Source organism: Ictalurus furcatus, chromosome 9, assembly GCF_023375685.1.
Source record: "Ictalurus furcatus strain D&B chromosome 9, Billie_1.0, whole genome shotgun sequence".
Classification (NCBI taxonomy): Eukaryota; Metazoa; Chordata; class Actinopteri; order Siluriformes; family Ictaluridae; genus Ictalurus; species Ictalurus furcatus.
The window spans coordinates 25,451,313-25,472,769 of record NC_071263.1 but is presented as its reverse complement, the minus strand read 5'-3'; the positions used below and the strand labels follow the sequence as shown (position 1 = coordinate 25,472,769).

The 21,457-nt window shown below is 38.4% G+C and overlaps 1 protein-coding gene across 3 annotated transcripts in view; it reads left to right on the top strand.

The window, feature by feature from the left end:
- larp1b (La ribonucleoprotein 1B) overlaps positions 1-21,457 on the top strand; it is a 57,184-nt gene that overhangs the window by 10,181 nt on the left and 25,546 nt on the right. For all 3 annotated transcript variants that reach the window (XM_053632370.1, XM_053632369.1, XM_053632371.1), the window contains exons 2-3: positions 17,378-17,439; positions 20,953-21,012. In XM_053632370.1, the coding sequence (XP_053488345.1) occupies positions 17,378-17,439; positions 20,953-21,012 (122 nt within the window). The remainder of the gene's footprint in view (positions 1-17,377; positions 17,440-20,952; positions 21,013-21,457) is intronic.

The following is a 21,457-nucleotide window of genomic DNA, read 5'->3' as shown; positions in this document are numbered from 1 at the left end:
ACAGGGTGAGCTGCTGAGGGAAAAGTGCACGATCCGGGTCGTCCAAAACGTGAGCGTTTTATATCAAGCGCTTCAAACAAACTCGTAAGTGTATTAACGTGGCTCGTCGTGTCAGATCCTGCGACAGATGCGTGTGGTGTTTAACGTGTTCCAGACGTGTTTTCTTCAGCACAGAAGTGACATTTATACCTTTTATATCCTCATCTGTAAATGTTAGAAATTCACACCAGTATTTCCATTTTACATAAAGTCTCGTCCTGACAGCGAGCGAGTCTCCGTTAATCTTCACCGAACGAGCGCGAGTCCATGCGTACGCGTCAATCAAACAGCGCGCGATAGAAAGGAAGCGCAATAACGCTGACTAAAATATTCACTTTGATCAGATATGTAGTTTGAGGTGATATTTATCTAGATTTAGAAACTAAAGTAACGGTGTTGTTTATGAGAGCAGTAACTGTAATGGAGTTATAACATGTCATTGTATATAAATGTAAGATGTGTCGTACATTTACAGAATAAAGGAACATGTTACTGTGTTCAGATGAGGGAATGTGTGTGTTACTGCAGAACATTCAACCTCTTAACACTTAGTTTGTGCTTTTTTTTTTATTTTTTTTTTTAGTGTTTTAATATAGTGATTTAATTTATGTTTTAAAGCATGTGGACAATCAGCTACTTATTGTTTTCAAAATATAATATTATTATTATTTTTTTAATCCTTTGCACAATGTATAGCATAGCCCACATATATACATTTTAATACCCTTTTCATAGCCTTCAATTTGCACAATGTTTGAAGGACAAAATAACGTTTTTTTTTCTTGAAAGAATACAGAAAATAAAAATGGGCCTTTTAATCCAACTGATTGATTAATTGAATAAATAATCAGCAGATTAATTATTTAAAAAAAAAATAATTATTAGTTGCAGCCTTAATAAACTGCTGATGTTAAATTTTCCCGTCATGATAAAAATGTATCACTCATTTAACCGCATTTTCACCAGAAAGAAAGTTTTGAGTACAGCACGAGTTTTGATACACGTTTACATAGCTGGAGTTTGATTTCTCAAACGTTTAAAGCTTATTCAACGTTAGCTACCTTAGAAAGAAGGTCGGGTCATATTTCCTTATAGTTATGACAGACTTTATTTTCAGTCTGCAAATGTTGTCTAAAAATGTTCTCCACTTTGGAAGTAGATTGTGTAAAACATGTTGGGCATGCGCAAAGGTGTTTGACCCTTGACCTTTAGGCCGGAGACGCCATTTTCATTTGTTTTGACAACATGAACAGGAAACACTTGTACACCACAGTGTTGCTTGTGCAGTCTACAAAGAAGTCAAACATATCATTAAATTACCTAGCATACATTAGATGAGCATTGCAGTAAATTCCGCCATCTTGAAATTGTAGTGATGATGACAGAAGTGCTTTTCCTGAGCGTTTTCGTAATGATCCACTTTGCAGAGCTGAAAAGTGCAGTTTTGGTGTGGCTTGAAACACATGAGGGTTAATTTTTTATTTTTTTTTTTCCCTCCTTAAGTACACATGTTCATGTAGACTAGGCCTAATCCCGAGGACACGTGTAGTGGAAAAGCTAGGCCGTGATTTTGTGTAATGGTTTCCGTGAAGTAGCATTTCTGGGAAGCGTTCACTTAAAGAACAAAATAAATAAATAAAAAACTAAAATTGGAACTGGATTGTGTTGGCATCAGCACATCAGTGATTCACAAATGTACTATGAACACACACTCAGTGCTGTGGTCTTGAGGTATCTTTTTTGTTTTGTTTTGTCTGTATAACACCTCAGATTATTTTATCGACACTGTTGGTTTTTTTATGAGCACACATCACTTGATTAATACCTCTGGGGGATTGCTGCAAAGTTTCCACTTGGAATTTAAATTAAATAACTACAACAGACAGAAGATTTTCTTGACAGTGACTGTATTTAATCCAGAGACAGAATTCCTCTGGACTAAGCCGGAGTAGATCACGCCGTAGCTGGATCGAGACAGTTCTCCAACATTCTTGTGATTTATTATTTGGACTGAGACTAGCGTAGAGTCTGGAGAGACCGACTCGCCTTATCCTCCTCCTCCTCCTTCTTCTTCTTCTCCTCATCCTCCTCCTTCTTCTGTGTTTGGAAGTGCATGGAAGTATATTTATACGTGAACGATGTAGAAACTGGAGATGGAGACGTTGTGTAGTAGGTGATGTTTAGGCTACGTCTACATTAATCCGGATTCATTTGAAAACGGTTCTCTGTTTTGGCCTTCCGTCCACACCGAGACAGCGTTTTTGTCCTGCAAAGACGGAGCCAAGTTTGAATAAACGGTGGATAAAATTTTTGTCGTAGTGTGGACTGAGAGCACTGAGATTTTCGTATTTTTAGTTTCGTTTTAGTTGTGAAGCATTCAACTCAAACAAGATGGTGGACGATGTTGTACTGCAGTTGTTGTGCCTAATGTCACTTTGTACAACCTTCAGATTGCATTTTTAAATCAACCTGAAGGAATAAAAGTTAAATAAACCTGAAGGAAATGAAGCAGGCCAAAGCTTCTTACATTTTTGCACAAGAGCAGTATAGGGATGTAAGCGTTATGAGCGGTTTCAGTGTGGACAAGCAATTTCTGGAAATGTTCAGATTAATCAATCCCTCGAGGATTTTGCGATCGTACAAATTAACTCAAGATCAAGGAAACGCCGCAATATTCGGAGGAGCTTGCTATTTTCCCCGAATTACTACGGTTTTCCGCAGATTCGGGTCAAGACGAGTCATCGACATCATCAGCCAAAGCCCTCTTCGATCCACGTGCGTCGACGATGAGTACAGCTAAAAGGTCTCCTTTACCAACAAACATCACTGCGAAAAAATAACTTAGTGCAATTTCAATTTCGCCAGTTCAAGTAGTTTTCTGCAAAAAAGCACCCAAAAAACTCCACAAATTGCATTGCAAATCTTGTAAAAAGCCGCAGCAAAATCAAACATTTCTAGTCGCAACAATCACAAAAAACTCCGCGAAACCCTTTACAGACTGACTGTGAACATAGGCTTAGGCATAGTGCTGATGGTTGGTAATGTGATCTACTCTGACACAATATTATAATCAGTAATAGGAATGATGGATTGGACTTTGTTCTCGTGTGTGTAATTGTGTCTAATTTCTAAACTCATTAATAGACTAACTAATAATTACTAAATTAGGATTGATATTTGCCTGCCTATTCCGTTTATCCTATTTTCCTTACAATGCATTCGAGCATATGGGAATCTTTTTTATGCCATGATAATGTTACAAGCCATTATGTAAAGAATCAAACACATGAGGTGTGGTTATATGGAAATAATCGATGATTAGGCGATGGGATATGGTCTGAGGCAAAGTAGAGTTATTGTTGCCAACCTGAAGTTGGTTATTGTCCTACAACAGTACGTCTCAAGTGTTTTATTCCTCTTATATCGTGGCAATTTGTCAACGATTATGATCTTAATTCCTGTTCTCACTTATAGCAGCTATAAACAGCCCCACTTTCTCGTGACGGTAATAAAACAACGATGCTTGTTAGCTAGAAACCACCGTATGCAGCGTCCCCCATCTGTCTCTTACTGTGTGGGAAAACTATCAACTTTTCCTCTGATAATTATACTTTGTTAAATAATAACACGTTTTTAATACATTAACAGATTTTTCTTTTTAAAAACCGTGTTGTTATGTAACAAAGTGTCATTGTTCATCTTTAAGGTGAAATTTATTTAACATTTTATGGAAAGAGTTCTCCATTGTCAGAGGAAAAGTTGATGGATTTCCCACATTTCTGCACTCACATGGAGCAGCGCAGCACATTATCAATCGCTCGTTCTCAGTGAATGTTTATCTAGTGTCCTACTAATCAGCGGTATGACAATAACCTTGATTCAGAGTAACGAACACACGGTACACGCTTGTGTTTGGGTGTTAAGGAGCAAATTTCATTAACGCGCGTGTTCCCTACTTTGCTGAATTCATCGTCGCCTTTTCAGGGTCATGGGAGATTTACGAGGCTTTTGACATTCTGAGAACTGACGGTCAGCTCACAGCTGTTGGTCCCTCCACACATACACACACACACTAACTGAGCATCAGTACAGGGGCCAGTTTAAGCAACAGGTGTTAACAAGTGCAAAGCTTTCCATCTAATATCTCACTGCATGCTACAGCTAACAGAATGAATCGCACTTCAATTCCTCTTCAGATTTTTAGAATGTTTACATATTTGAAATAATAAAAATACACTTTTTAAGCTTGTAGTTGCTTAGCACAATTCCATCAGATCAGGTTCCCTCAGCCTTTTGGCTTTAACAGCCTTCGAATACAATTTTTCGAATTTCAATGTGCCCTAATGCATATAAGATAATGTTAACATTTTTATTGTTTTTAAAAAAAACAAAAAAAAAACAACGCTGCTGGATTCTTGATGCTGATTGGTCAGAAGATGTATGTTATACTCAAGTTTTTATAGTAACAACTTAAACAGGCGCTTGTACGGTGGACGCTCTACATAATTTATGTATGTACGAGTTTTTTGTGCCTTTTTTTTTTGCAGAAAACTACTCGAATTGGTGAAATTGCAATTGCACAAAATTGTTTAGCAGTGATGTTTGTTGGTAAATGAGACCTTTTAGCTGTGCTCATGTTTGACGCACGTGAATCGAAGAGGGCTTTGGGTGAATGCGCTTTGTGATGACATCGCACGACGCGTCTCGGCCCGAATCTGCGGAAACTCTGCGGTAATTTTGAAAAATCGCAAGCTCCTCCGAATATTGATTGATTCAGCGATCGTAACCTCGCAAAATCCTCGAGGGAATGATTTATGCAAAATTTTTTAGCATCCCTGTAAAATATTGCGCACTGAAAGATTTATTCCTCATCAAAACTTTTAATCATAAAAAGTGTTGTCATATTGCTAACCTTGTGCCTATTTCTAACTAAGCAAAACCTTCGATTTTCTATATTATTTTGTCTCATATTTGTACTGAGCTGTAATTGGCTGCAATTTACTCTTAAGGGTCTTTTAATCTGTTCTTATGGTCAAACTAGCTGAACTCCCCCAGACCTACAGCTTCAATTTCGTATTATTTTGTGAGCTTTCCAGAAAAGGCTTGTTGTGCTGTACTGAAATGCCAGTTGATGATTCATTTCCCTGGCTCTGTGCAGTGATGAGAGTCGTCACTAACCATCAAAATACCGTATAGTCAAAATATTTGCTGTCGTTACTCGTTCCAGTCGGACCCAGAATGTGATTATTTTTGGCGAAAGTATATTAAATGGACAAACAGGCAGTGGGGTGGTTAATTTTATGCTAATCAAAAACACTGCTACTAGCGTCTCTGTGTTTATCATGGTGTTAGAGGAGGACAAATCAGTAGCCTGGATATGTTTGTCAAGTAAATTTTGTGTCTGGCTATTCACATTTGTTCTTGCCTACCGGACAAGTAGGTTCAGCACCCAGAAAAAAGAAAATAAAACATTACGATCTACTGACCTTGATGCCGAGTAAAGTCAAGTGCAATGCATTACATTTTTACATGTGATGCGAGGACAGATCATTGGCGAAAGTTTTGCTGATTTTTTTTTTTTGTCAAGATTGCACACACAATGTGCTACATGTCACTGGGCAGCACACTGGAGCTTCCACTAGCCTTATCTAATACATTTATCGTTAGTGTCCAGCCCTGAGTGGGAGAACCTTACATGCTAGTATCACAATCCTTAGTATTTACTGTCACACGGTGTCATACAAATGCTGTGAATATACAGCATTCAAGTCAAATGAGTCTTTTAAAGCAGTGTGGAAAAAGTCCAAGGAAAGGTCATTACTAAATAATTGACTTGAACACTTAGTCAGACAGTGCGAGCTTGTGAAAAGATAAAAAGTCAGCTCTACATGGATGTGTGTAGAAGTTAGGTGCTTGGACACATCTTTTAACTTAAAGATGAAAAAGAATGAAAAATGGAGGAGTGCGTCTGTAAAGTAACCTCGTTTAAACTTCTTTGCAATCATGAAACAACAAAATTGATACCAGTATCTAGTACAGAGCTCTGATGTTGGTGTCGATAATCAGAGATGAAAATATTGGATAACATTAAGTGTAACTGTTTTTGCTAGCTGTGCAGCTAATACAGCAGTAAGGGCGATGTTTATGGATTGCGAAATGTGTGTGACGACTTGATGAATTCGGGTTTCTGTTGGAGAGAACCATACACGATATGTACCGTGATATTGGCAGCAGTAGTGTAGATTTAATGTCTAGAAAATAAATTATTCAACAGTGAAAAAGAGGAAATTGTAAAAAAAAAAAAATAAAGAATGGGAACAAAAAAAGAATTTTACAATATTAACCCGTTTCCAGAATTCATATCTGTTACGTATATGTATAATGAAACGGAAAAATGACCTAATTTATCAAAATATTAGTATTATATCATCTAGAGACGGCACAATATAAATTTTTCTTTCCCAATACCGATACTGAAACCTTGAGTATCAGCCTGACCCTAGGGAATTTCACCTTCAAATTAAACTGCGAATCCTAGGGGTTCACATACTTCTACCGCACACAGATATATGTAATATTGGATCACTTTCCTCAATAAATAAATAAATAAACGAGCAAGTGTAATATTTCTGCCGTATTTGTTACATCAGGTTCTCTTTATCTATTTTTAGGACTTGTGTGAAAATCTGATGATGTTTTAGGTCCCATTTTATGCAGGAATACAGAAAACTCTAAAGGGTTCACAAACTTTCAAGCACCAGCGTGTATCTGCTGTAGTTCTGAAAACTACAGACTTTTCTTAACTGAAATGTTTGCATTTCAGTGGCTGCCTGTGTCTCAGCCACAAGTAAGTAGCACTTCACTATCTTAGGTTAAGTTCACACTACATTACCCGACTTTCAGCATCGGCAGATCGCTGTGCTGTTCACACTACACGACTCGCTGTCTTGTAATCGGGAGTCATGAAGTCGTTGTGCTGTTCACACTACGTGATTGCTCGGCGACAGGGTTCACGATCTGACGACCACTCTATCTGGTTTCCAAGCTACGTTTTTGTCACGGAAACGCACGCTAGAAGTGACAAAACCACTCGCGAAGTGACACGGATATATGACGTGAAAACCACCCGCGAAGTGACACAGAGTTGTTTATTTGAAGATAGATGTATGACAGAAACAAGCGGTGCGAGCCGTTTGCGTGATGATTTGTGCTGAAGAAACCCCAAAAAGGAAAAGACAAAGAAAGTGGGTGAAAGAATGGATTAGCAGACGTGGGCAGCAGGGATTGTGTGTACTACAGAGAGAGTTGGAGGTGAGTTAAAAGGTTTCACGTGTTTCCCTTCCTCACGGTGACCTCACCCCATGCCTCACTCTCTCATTGGTTGTAGCTCGGCGCCGCTATCACCGCCGGCGATGACACTTTTCACACCACAGGATGTGGTGTCGCCCGACAGCTCCAGATATTTAGCATGCCAAATATCTGTCTGGTGTTGCCGATGCCTCTGCGATGTGTCGTTGAATAGTTCACACATAACGATCGACTGCCAATTGGCGAGCGCCTATGTATATGTATGTGATATAACATGAATTCAGTTGGTCTGTTTATTGTATTTATATAAATAATTAAACTCTTCTAACCCAGCGTTCACACTAGCAAACGGCACAGGAATCAGCTGTGATTTGTGCCAGAGTGACATGCACGACATGCGAGTTGAGATTTTCTTTACGCAGATTAGGCACGATTGAGCGCTTGGCTTGAACAGTTCGTCGGACCAATCCTGTATGGTATGATTTTTTTCATTCCTCCCACACACAAAAAAACGGAGGATAAATCCTGGAACTGTGGTTTCATTTTATCCTGTCATGTATAACCTCTCGTTAAATGTGTATAAAGATGTTACGAAGGAAAATAAAGCTTGGAAGGAAGTAGCAGAGATCGTGGGTGTCACCAGAGTGTGTTTGTAGCTAGCATAGTCAGCTTGCGCTGCTAATTCTGTTTTGCTAATACTTTGTAAATGTTGGTCAAACAACTGATTTTCACACTGGATTATTTCATTTGCATATAACTAGGTAGGAGGAGATATTGTGTGTTAACTGGTCTAGAGGTCAACGGATTGATCAGTTTTGCCGATTAACTGGCAGAAATAAATGATTCCTGGAGCTACTGGTTATCGATAGTTTTTCCCAGTTGCGGAGTGACTGAGAAGAGTCCGCTGTCATTCTACAGTACGAGAGTGGCCTCTAGAGGCGAAATAAAAACCATCTCTGACTAATTTTGTTTTGTTATTTGAAGTGTTTTCTGATTCATTTTGGTTGTCTCTATTTTTATTTGTTATTTGGAGTGTTACTTTTTGGTTCAGTTTGGATGTATATTTTATTTACTTTATTATTCATTAATGATTAATATGTATTAATATTTATATATTAATTTCATTAAAAAAGTACAGTACATTTTCATGGTTCAGTCAGTACTGTTTATTTGTGTAATAAAGTTCAGCAACATTTTACTTTGTGTTTTCATTCAGTATCAGTTTTAAAAACTAATGGTTAATAAATCGGTTATCAGTCGGTCGACCTTTTGTGTGTGTGTGTATATAGATGTAGGTATATTGTGGTGTCTCTGGTGAGTGCTTGTAGCTAGTACAGTTAACTTGCACTCGCTTTTGGGTGAATTCGTTGAGACAACTTTTCTAAAAAGTGTGTAGTTAACGTCATGATCAGATTGTAAGCTGCTTATACACTGAAAAAATAATTCATGGATTTCAATTAAGGGCGGACTTTCCACTTAAGTAAAATATGTAGCTTTTACATATTGATATAGTGTCCATGTTACTACAATAAATAAATAAATAAATAAACCAAATAAATTAAAGTTTGTTAATGCATACATTTCTATTTAATGAGTTAAACATAAAGATGGAATTTTTACCTATTTACTTGTTGTTGAACTTTAAATATCTAAATTAAGTAGAAATTCTGCCCCTAATTTATGGTCCTTGAGTTATTTTTCTCAGTGTATGGGGAATAGGGGAATAGTTTCCCGTATAAACGACTGGCCTTGCTTCTGAAAAGGATTTTTACGCTATATTGCAGCTATAGTTCCTGAAATCGTAGTCATTTACTTTGGTTTTTTTTTTTCTCCTTTTCTTTCTCTTTTTTTTTTCATCCTGGGTGTTACCTTGTTTCTTTGTTTTGTTTTCTCAGATGATTAGCTTGACAGTGGTGGATTTAAAAATGCGTGCACACTGCCTTAAAGCTAGTCAGAGAGTTTATTGACAGTTTGACTGATTTGAATAGAAAGTATGTGCTCTGTTCGTTTCTTCTGTCCCGTGTGTAGTGTGGAGTGATCTGCCTGTTTTGCTTGGGTGTAGTTATTCTCGTTTTGGCAGCTTTCAGCGAATGCGCGTTGTCAGTACGCCTGTATCTCATGTAGCAACGTTACACCCCACATGGCTAGCTAGCGAACAGGGTCTTATCATCAGACACATCCTCACCAAAGTGATAAATGACCTCTTGACACTCCCAAGGGTGGGTGTCTTTCACTTTGCCTGTTTAACACACACACAAAGGTTCTTTTTTGTCTAATGTAAAGACAAAAGTGGTTTTGGATTGGGGGGTGTGTGTGTGTGTGTGTTTCCTAATGGGTAAGCAAAATGTCCAAAAGAGCTTCAGAGACTTTGATTCCTTAAGGCAGGTGTTTCCTGGCTCAGTCTTCCTAACCACAAAGCGTTTTGTCAAATCTGTTGAAACAACAGCGAGAAGCTCGTCAGTCTTTCTCAAAAGGTAACAGCCTTGTTAGCAGAGAAACATTCTCTGTGGTGAAATCCTTCAACATTCCTGTTATGGTAGACATTCTAAGAATGGCATGGTGCTGTGTTTTTTTTTTTTTGTTTTTTTTTTTCTTTCAAAAAGGATCTGATTTAGTTGTCATCTGTACAGTAACAAGAGAGAGTGGGGGATTGTCAGTGTTTGGCTTAATGCTTTAAACAACACTGCAAATACCACTGGGGCCCCTTTTATTGTAATGGTGGCTGTGTTCAGGCCACGTTTTGTGTAAACCATTAAAAGCCCTGCTTTGCGTTGTCCGGGGTTAATGTTTGACTGGCGTGGATGTTCGACCTTGTGCTGCAGGTGGATGAAAGGCACCCCCCCCCCTTTTTTTTTTATCTGCCAGTGGCCACGTGTTGTTAATCGACCATGCCACATGGCGCTATTGTGGAGGCAGTACGTGGAGTTCAGTGTCAGTGCACTCACTGTGGAAGTGTGGGGGGTTTTATTGGTTTTTGTATTTTTTTGGGTAAACATGCCGTATATCTGGGACAAGTGAACAGCCAACTAGATTCGTTTGAATCTAGCCACTGGTTTAAACCGACTCAGGAATTTCCCATCATATCTGTCAGCCTGGCAATTTGTAGGTGAAAGGTTGAACTTTGGTCTTACATCTGTAGGTGACATTTGATGAGATGGTTAGAAATGTTTGCTGCATGTTCTAATCCTGGAATATAAGCGATAACAGCTGCTTTGCCAGTTCTGATGTCTATATTAAGGGTGTAACGCATTGTCTGTGTCTATTTAGTGTTCCATATATCCATATCTTTATTCAAATTTAAAGTCCCCGTGAAGTGCCTTGAATTGCGCAGCGTTATTCGGTGTTGATTTAATTTCCACTGAAACAGGAAGACAGGACCGGACATATTGAGTGGCTCCTCAATTTTTTTTAAAATAGCCAATAGTATTTATCTTACCTCACAGCATTGGATTGGACAGAAAATGTGATGAAGTTGAAGTACAGAATGATTTCCTCTAAATTTTTGTTCCGTAATGGTGGTAGAGAGAGACTGTATATTTTGAATGCATAGATGTTCTACATGTGAATATTGTCATTGTTTTGGAGCGCACTAGCTTATAGATAAACATAAGGCTGTCATATTCATACTGAAAGCCACAAAACTTCAATTCTGACTTCAGGGGGACTTGAAAACATAAGTAGGCGTGGCCTTTTTTCTTTTCTTTCCTTTGGAAATAGAAATATATGCAGCGTAATCCCTTTTATTTTTTGGTACCTGCGTGCAATATTTTCATTTAGTTGGTTCTATTTCCCAAACTATAACAATGTAATAGTCTAATTTAAACACCAGGACACTGACCAGGCAGTTACTAAGGAGGAATGAATGCTGTAAATGCATCGTTTAATTTCACGTTAAAGTTTGTGGTCTTTTGTTGTCCTGTGAGCTTCATATCTGACTGCTAATCTGCATGAAATTAAATTCTTTATAATAATAAGTAAAAAAAAGTTTGTTGTGTATCTGTATACTTATCTGTTTGGAGCGTTCTGTATCTGTTCATTCTATATAATGCATTTGTACTCTGGTTACATACCTAGTCTAAATCATATCACAGGCTCGGTTTAGTGGAAATAAAGGCTTAGGGAATCATCTAATGCAAAAATATCCCAAGGATTAATTTTTTTTATTATTATTTATTTATTATTATTATTTATTTATTTCTTTTTTAAAATCAGATTTGGACCCACTGACAAAGTCTTCTGAAGAACATTTATGTGTTGTAAAAGCAGATTTAGGTTCGTATTGGCTGCAGTGTGTGGAAATGTAGCGAATGTACGTTACGTATAGAGTGTTTCTATATTTTGAGTTTAAAATTTTCACTCATTCACTCGTTGGTGTAACATGAAAATTTTAATTAAGAAATGGCATTTGCCATCTCTTATGCTGTCACGCTGACATTTCATTTGAAATAAAGCTGTTCATAAAGCATCCAAGTCTAAATGAAAATGCCAAGGAAAATTTGTGTGTGGATGGTTTTAATGTGATTATACAGTGATCGTGTAACAATGCTGTATCTTAAAAGCATCTGCGCTTTTAGGTGTTTATTAATAAAGTTACCAAATTAGAAAGATGATGAAATTCTGATCTAAAAAGGGGAAGCACAGTGCTGCCTCGCCGTGCCTTGCTGTGATGTGTTCTCTCAATTCTACTAATCCTCTGGCAAAATTGCATTCTGGGATGATTGCATTTTCCCTCAACGCCCTTCCACCTGTCAGTTTGAGCTATCAGGGTGGAGCTACAGCATGTCAAAGCCTGATTTATGCTCTAATCCGAACAGGATTCTGACACGTTCAGACTGTGGGACACTTTGAAATACAATGCCGATGGGTCACCAGTGCATCTCGAGGCACCTCACACGTTCACATTTAGGGGTTAATTTATCATAGCGAAAACACCCATCGGCATGTTTTTTGGAATATGGGTGGAAAACAGAAGCTCCTGAAGGAAAGACGTGGAACATGTGGAACCAGTGAAGCTAAACACAGGAAGTAACTGAAGTTCAGGATTGGACATGTGCATCTATGAAGTGACATACTGTCAGAACTGCTGGTAGGGCTGGGCGCTATGACGGAAATATCATATCACGATACTTGAGGACATTTCTACGATACACAATGCGTATCATGATGTATAATTATATATGATCACTGACAAACTGTCTGCAAAACGGTAGTAAAATGAACAAAAAAAAACATTAAACTGAGTTTGACGATACTTTTCTTTAATGGCTACAAAGATTACATTTTTAAAAATTACATCAAATAAGTACCATTTTAATTTGTAATTATTAAAAAACGTTTAAAAAATGCTTTCCTATACCAATGATATCATAGGAAAGTGTGTTGTGTTATTATTTATTATGATATCGATATTATATTGATCTATCGCCCAGCCCTAGCTCCTGGTATCGAAAACTGAATCAGTTTCTGACCAGTCAGATTTTAAATTTTTATGAAGTTTATTGCAACCTTACATAACCTCTAATTATGTATTGGGACATTTTCAGCGCTAGTTATTGCGTTCTCAATCGCCCAGTGTTCTATAAACTAAAAATAATGAAACAGTCAGTAGTGTCTGAGTGTGAACACATTCCTGTCAACCTGAATTGATGTCCAGTTTGAATATAGCCAAGTGGGTTTCTCTTGTTCTTCAGTGCATGTACAGTATACATACAGAGATATTAAAAAGAAGGATCTGTACTAGGTTGTTAATCATTATCGCAAGATTGGTCAATGCTGATATTGCACAAGGCTGCCATATACAAATTAGCACCCCGACAAACTACATTTTATTTGGTTCTCTGATCATTCAGGCCAAAAGTTTGTTGTGGGTGTTTTGATAAATCATGGAGTTCTTTTGGCATGCCGATCTTTAAGCGTGACACCAGTTTGTAATATATTACAAGGGATACCCCCAGCTTGGAGTGCAGCAACATAATCTCAGTATGCTATTTTTGTTCATGTCATTCAGCCCTACTAGATGGATAGGGTCTTGAAAATGAAGTTTGTCTTACAAAACGATGACCACATTATTTCAGTGTACCATGATACTTATACCTGGGGAAAAATTCCTGCCATTCCTTTGCCACCACATGCAAAATCTTTCTAGCTCTGCCACTGTACTAATGTATTACATAATAAACTAACCTGGCCAGCATTAATGCTTAAGCCTTTCCCAAAAATCAGAACATCGAGGAATCAGCATCCAGAATTAGTATTTTAAATCTTATTGGAAGATGTCTTTTTTTTTTTTTTCTGAATTTGTATCACACAGCAGCAAAAGCCTGTGAAAACATGAATAATTAAATTGTAGCCTTGATTTTAGATCAACCACTAACATAATTTTCAGAGCCTGAGTTCACTCAGTGTCGATGAGCGCTTCAATCCATGATGCCATAAATGATGCAATGCCATAAATGCCAAATGTCATAAAATGCCAAATGCCATAAAAAAATAAACAACTCTGTAGTTGCACACTTAAGATGCGTACAACTCGTCTTTTGCGTAACAATCACATCCTTAAATGACATTTAAAACCAGACATGAACCAGATCCTGTTTCAGCACACCTGAGAGTTCCGCCATGAACAAATGCCTTTGTCCTGACATTAAACTACTCAAGTCTTGTTAAAGTCTCTGAAACAAAGTGATGCCACTGTTCTAATTTATCGTAACCTACCATAATGAATGAGGCCTGAAAAAACCCAAGTGTAATTGAATTAACAGCATTTCACAAGCTTTGAACGCTCATTGGTGTTCCCGAATGAGTATCCGAATACTCGCTCTCAAAACCATTGCTGCAGTTCAAAATATTTAATAAGCAGATATGACTTTTAATAGTGTATACAGTGAGGGGAAAAAAGTATTTGATCCCCTGCTGGTTTTGTACGTTTGCCCACTGACAAAGAAATGATCAGTCTATAATTTTAATGGTAGATTTATTTGAACAATGAGAGACAGAATAACAACGAGAAAATTCCAGAAAAACGCACGTCAAAAATGTTATAAATTGATTTGCATTTTAATGAGGGAAATAAGTATTTGACCCCCTCTCAATCAGAAAGATTTCTGGCTCCCAGGTGTCTTTTATACAGGTGACGAGCTGAGATTAGGAGTACACTCTTAAAGGGAGTGCTCCTAATCTCAGCTTGTTACCTGTATAAAAGACACCTGTCCACAGAAGCAATCAATCAATCAGATTCCAAACTCTCCACCATGGCCAAGACTCTTTAGTCTCTTTAGACATCCCAGCTTTCCAAGGATGTCAGGGACAAGATTGCAGACCTACACAAGTCTGGAATGGGCTACAAGAACATTGCCAAGCAGCTTGGTGAGAAGGTGACAACAGTTGGTGCGATTATTCGCAAATGGAAGAAACACAAAAGAACTGTCAGTCAATCTCCCTCGGCCTGGGGCTCCATGCAAGATCTCACCTCGTGGAGTTGCAATGATCATGAGAACAGTGAGGAATCAGCCCAGAACTACACGGGAGGATCTTGTCAATGATCTCAAGGCAGCTGGGACCATAGTCACCAAGAAAACAATTGGTAACACACTACGCCGTGAAGGACTGAAATCCTGCAGCGCCCGCAAGGTCCCCCTGCTCCAGAAAGCACATATACATGCCCGTCTGAAGTTTGCCAATGAACATCTGAATGATTCAGAGGACAACTAGGTGAAAGTGTTGTGGTCAGATGAGACTAAAATGGAGCTCTTTGGCATCAACTCAACTCGCCTTGTTTGGAGGAGGAGGAATGCTGCCTATGACCCCAAGAACACCATCCCCACCGCCAAACATGGAGGTGGAAACATTATGCTTTGGGGGTGTTTTTCTGCTAAGGGGACAGGACTTCCCCTCATCAAAGGGACGATGGACGGGGCCATGTACCGTCAAATCTTGGGTGAGGACCTCCTTCCCTCAGCCAAGGCATTGAAAATGGGTCGTGGATGGGTATTCCAGCATGACAATGACACAAAACACACGGCCAAGGCAACAAAGGAGTGGCTCAAGAAGAAGCACATTAAGGTCCTGGAGTGGCCTAGCCAGTCTCCAGACCTTAATCCCATAGGAAATTTGTGGAGGGAGCTGAAGGTTCGAGTTGCCAAACGTCAGCCTCGAAACCTTAATGACTTGGAGAAGATCTGCAAAGAGGAGTGGGACAAAATCCCTCCTGAGATGTGTGCAAACCTGGTGGCCAACTACAAGAAACGTCTGACCTCTGTGATTGCCAACAAGGGTTTTGCCACCAAGTACTAAGTCATGTTTTGCAGAGGGGTCAAATACTTATTTCCCTCATTAAAATGCAAATCAATTTATAACATTTTTGACATGCGTTTTTCTGGATTTTTTTGTTGTTATTCTGTCTCTCACTGTTCAAATAAATCTATCATTAAAATTATAGACTGATCATTTCTTTGTCAGTGGGCAAACGTACAAAATCAGCAGGGGATCAAATACTTTTTTCCCTCACTGTACAGGTGACAGCACAATGTTAACTGAAATCACTGGAGTGTCTCTTTCTTTTTTTTTTTAAACAACCACTAAGTACATTTTCAAATTACGTTGCCCGTTCAAGTTTAATCGGAAAATGATTGGAGAAATGTCACATTGGCAACATGTCAATCTTCAACCGTCCAGTTTGGGTGAGGCTGTTCCCACTGTAGCTTCAGGTTTCTGTTCTTGGCTGACAGGAGTGGAACCCAATGTGGTCTTCTCCTCTTCTGCTGTTGTAGTCCATCTATCTCAAGGTTCAACGTGTGGTGCATGCTGAGATGTTTTTCTGCTCACCACAGATGTAAAGAGTAGTTGTCTGAATTATTACCAAAGCCAGCGTGACTGGCACCAACAGCCATACTGCGGTCAAAATCACTTGGATCACATTGCCCCCCCATTCTGATGTTTGATGTGAGCAATAACTGAAGCTCTTGACCTGTATCTGCATGATTTTATGCATCGTGCGCCTGCTTCATGAATGGCTGATGGTATAATTGCATGAGAGTGCAGGTGTACAGGTGGATACTGATTGGATGTAAGCTGTGGTTCAAATAAAAACATATAATAGGCTGTTTTCTTATACAGAATTTAACTGTTTAGAATTATACTGTTGTTGTTGTTGGTTGTTCACCTTGTGCGTTTGACTTGAGTCCCCAACATTAAAAGTTTGGCTTGTCAGTGGCTTTTATTTAAACCAGTAATACATTTCATTTGATATTTTATACCACATATATTAATTAGAGAGAGAGGTGTGTGTATGTATGTATGTGTATATATAATATAGATGTTTGTGTGTGTGTGTGTGTGTGTGTGTGTGTGTATATATATATATATATATATATATATATATATATATATATATATATATATATATATATATATATATATATATATATATATATATATATATAATGTTTGTAATTTGACTATGAATTGAAGTAAGACATGATTTCATCCACTGAATAGTCTTCAGGGGTTACCTGTGTTTGGGTGAATCACAAATGGCTTGCTTTCTGAACATATAGTGAACATATAGGGTGGGGAAACCATACACTTATAGCCATTTGATTACTAAATAGAGAAACTAATACCAACCTAATGAATAAATACTTTATTCAAATTATTCAGGCCAGTCCTATATGTAATATTATTTTACAAGGTCATGATCGTTTCCAGGTCTATGCTCATAGCTTATCAAGCCAGTTAACTATCTCAGAGTTTAAACAATGCAATAAGCCACTCACTTTTATTTTTCCTTCAAAGTAACACCTGGTTTTGCTTCTTAACATATTTGCCACCTGTTTTTTTTTTCCCTGATTTTTTTTTTCCAGCTCTTTCCAAGAATTCCTAAACTGGTATCAATTTTAAATCTGATGTTCTTGATTTTATTGTATTTGCACATACTGACATTGGTCTCTCCATTTATCTTTTTTTTTTTTTTTTTTTAAAAAAACATAAACAAACATGGTCACCTCTTGTCTTGTTTGCTTTTTGTCCACAGAATCCCAGAACTCTGCCAAAGTGGTACGTGCCAACAAGCCCAGATCCAGAAAGTCCAGCAAGGTGGGTGATGAGCTGGAACAGTGCTGAGAATCTTGCAGCAATTCTGTTATTGCATGTATGCCTAACTTGGTAAAGAACATTATTTGGATCTGTGCTTTCACTCTACATGTGTTTAGATGAGAAGTGATGGTGTGTTGTAGTAATAGTAGAGCTATAGGACAGCTTTGATGTGCTTAGAGATGATTCAACATGGTCTTGAAGCCATAGTTAGCTAGTAGCACAGCTTGGGGCTCAAGTCCTTCAGTGTATTCCCTGTGAAGCGCCAGATTACGCCCCCATAACCAGTACCAGTAATCAAACTCTAGTTCTCACCCCCAAGGCAGTTATTGCCCTCAAAACCCCTGTCACCAGTCAAACTGTAGTTCCCACCCCCAGTGCAGTTCCTGCCCTCAAAACCCCTGTCACCAATCAAACTCTAGTTCCCACCACAAACACAGTTTATCCACTTCAAATCTGTCACCAATTTAAGTGTAGTTTCTACTGCCATGCTGCAAAATTGTAGTTCCCACCCCAATGCACTTCCTGCCTCCAAAGCTACTGTCACCAGATGAACTGTAGTTCCCAACCCCAGTATAGTTCCTGTCTCCAAAACCATTGCCAACAGTCAAACCATAGTTCCTGCTGCAACATCAATGTTGCCAATCAAAGTTTAATATCCAACCAATCAGGACTAAGCTCTTTTGTCATCAAGTCCCCTCCTAGCATGTGCAGAGCATTAGTAGCACCTGGCTCTGAAAACTACAGCCACCTTGCTCAAGCAAGATCGTTCTTACGGAGTAGATCATCATGCTGTGCTGGTGGCATCAATGAAATTGTAGTCATGCATTGCACCAAGTCAGGTACTGGAGTTATATCCAAGTAAAATAATTGTTTATTTTTGATCTTTCATCTTCCATCATCCCACAATTTTTGTAATGTCATGAACAATCTTTATTGTCCATTGTGATTACTCTGTTTGTGCCCAATCCTACGTGTTTAGGTTTAAGTGTTTAGGTTGTGTAAACCAGTGTAAACCTTTTCTGTCGTACTCTGACTGACCATGTGTTTAATGTTGAGTTGTCTCTGCATGTAGCTTGTCGTGACGTGCTCCGTGTTGTTGTGTTGTGTTGTGTTGTGTTATGATGGACTGGGGGAGGTGGGTCTGCTGTTGTGGTTATGATACCTGGGCTGGAGTCCGCAGCAGCCAATAACATTATAGTTCACTCTGTGTTTGTGTGTTTGGGTCCACTGGCTTCTGTGTGGGTGGTTCTTTTTCTTTCTTTTTTTTTCCACCAATTGTCAATATTAGAGTTTAATGGTTTCCCTGGGATTAGAACTGTTTGAGAACTGTGCAAATAAATAAATAAATAGGCAAATGGTTGAACCCTAATGTGAATGTCAGAAAAATTTTATTCTGAGTGTTTTTGATATATGAATGAGTATTATAAGGTTAATCTAGTAAAATTATTTTAATTCCATTAACTTGCCTCATATTGAGGGGTTTTTTTTTGTTTTCCCTCATGACTTTTTGAATTTCACTATAGTATAGTAGCTGCATCCAAATGAAAACACTGAACAAAATCAAGACAGAGAGACAGAAAAATATTGTTCTGTGTAGTCACTAGTGCATTGACCAGGGTTTTAATGTAGCAATTATTAAAACAAAATCTTCATTTCAGGTTGATTTAATACTTTCACTTACACAGCTGCAAATAAGTACTTAAATGTACATCACTGGGATATTACCATGGTGCTTGGAATTCTGGGAAATCTCCTTTTCTTGGGGGGGGGGGAAAGCATGACCTATCTTTTACCAAAGGAATAAATGCTGATTCTTTAGGCTGTGCGGAAAGAGAGAAAAAAAACGCTTTTCACAATGACACGAGGAGAGACACGTCGTTTCCAGCTCCTGTCCAGTAGTGCAATGAGAGTCAAGAATTTGTGATGCTGAAAGGTCATGCGGAGAGGAAAAAGCAGCGGAAATCATTGATCTTCCAAATGCCCAAATCTAACAATGCTTTCAAGTACATCCTATAAGTACCTACTTCTTATGTTGTTACTGTAGGGGATTGTGTGAGTGTGTAGTAGTCCAGGTCTGAATTATGATCCCTCTGTTTTAGGGGTGCAAACACTTAAGGTTGAAACCTCCTTTTTTGTTTCTTGAACTGTTTCTTTCCACTTTATGTCTTACTTTTACCTCTTCTCCTTTCTCTCTTTCTCTTGATTTCATTTTCTTTCTCTTCTCCCTCTCGTTCTCCGACCATCTTCCTATCAACTTCCATACTTTTCTTCCGTCTTTTCTGTCGCTAAAGCAAAGACCATAAGTTGTAGTAACCAATGTTGGGCAGAAAAGTGCATAAACCCAGCTACTACTCGGAGAACTGAGTGAAGTCAGTTTAGTCATTTTAATGGTGACGCTCGGTATAGCACACACTATTTTTAAGTCATTATTTAATAGGTTGGCTTGCCTTTTGCCAGGTGAAAGCCTTAAGGACCATGTTATGCATATTAATATGCAAATCTTAATTTTGCCTGATCCTCATAAATTTGGTTGGAAAATACTAAGAAGAGTGTGGCTCTACAGTTGCGATCAAAATGATTCGACCCCCATTGCAAATCAGGTTTATTGTCAAAATGTACAGACTTTCAGCTGTTTGCAATGAACAAATCAACCAAAAGTAATTGAAATAGTTCAACACGACGAACGCTTCAAGTGGTTTCCACAAATTCAAGTGAAAATGCAACTTATCATGACTTCTCCAGTCTCAAAATTATTCAACCCCTTCATGGCAAGCATCTTTAGTACTTAGTAGAGCAACCTTTTACTGTTATGACCTGCTGCAAATTAGATGCAGAGCTCCTGGAAGCTTTCCTGAGGAATCTTATCCCGTTCCTCATGAGCAGTGGCCTCCAGTTCAGTAATATTCTGGGGTTTGCAACCTAAGACAGGTCAGGCAATACTTCTGAAGTAGAGCTTGATTAAGTTGTTTAGTCTAGTAAAGTCAGCTATATTACATGACCTTGATGTTCATTAATTTGGGGTTTGTTTGTCAAAAAGCACTTGACATGCTTCCCTTTAGATGATTAAAACAAAATTTGCCACATTTATGGGCCATTCTATAATAAAATTGACCTGTTGGTGGCACTAGATATATAGAGTCCAAAGTTTACATTCCTACTTTGTTTTTTTTCCCCTCTGACTTGTTTAGTTTAGCTAAATGATTCTTGCCCCACATGAATCCTTGGATTATGCCCTGTTCAACCATAAAATGGACCGAGACAAATGAACAGAGATTTATCACTCTGATGCTATAAGAGCTTTTTTTTTTCTATAAGTAATGCTTGGACCCCAGTGATCGCTAGATGCAGCTGTATTTTTTTTTTTTTCTTTACATGAGCTTGTGCCATTTTATGTCCTATATTTGTTGTTGCTGTACGCACTGTTATATTCAGTGTTGTGATTTGTTTTCTTCTTTTTTTCCTCTGCTTTTTTTTTTTATGTTGTTCCTGTGGCCCTTCCCTCTTACTACCCAGTCGAGTGATTTCAGTGACATCACCAACTGGCCTACCCCTGGAGAAATAGCCAGTAAGGAGGTGAGGAAAAAATACTTAATATGTATTTTTGAACAGAATGTTGGTTTTGAGCAGTCTCCTAATGAAACGTCACCTTCTATTCGTGTAATTTTAGGTATTACATTGTACATTTTTTGCACCATACTATATGAGTGTTTATAAAACCACTGAGGGTGAAGGCTAACGTGCTTCCTCTGAGAAACGAAAGCCAGCCGTATCTTTACGAACTGCTGCTTCATGCTGTCACAGGGCACCGTAACACACTCGGAGGAAAGCGCTATCCGCCCCCTTTCATATTCATGAACTCACAGAAGACCACGTTTGGCTAGAGTTGCTGTGATTGACGGGGAAGAGAGAGAATTCCTTTCGTCCCACCCAAAGAGCACGGCCACTTTTGCTCCTGTGAACTTGTTCATTTTTCAGCCTCGTTTTTTTTTTTTTTCCTTTTCCAGAATGACAGACTGAC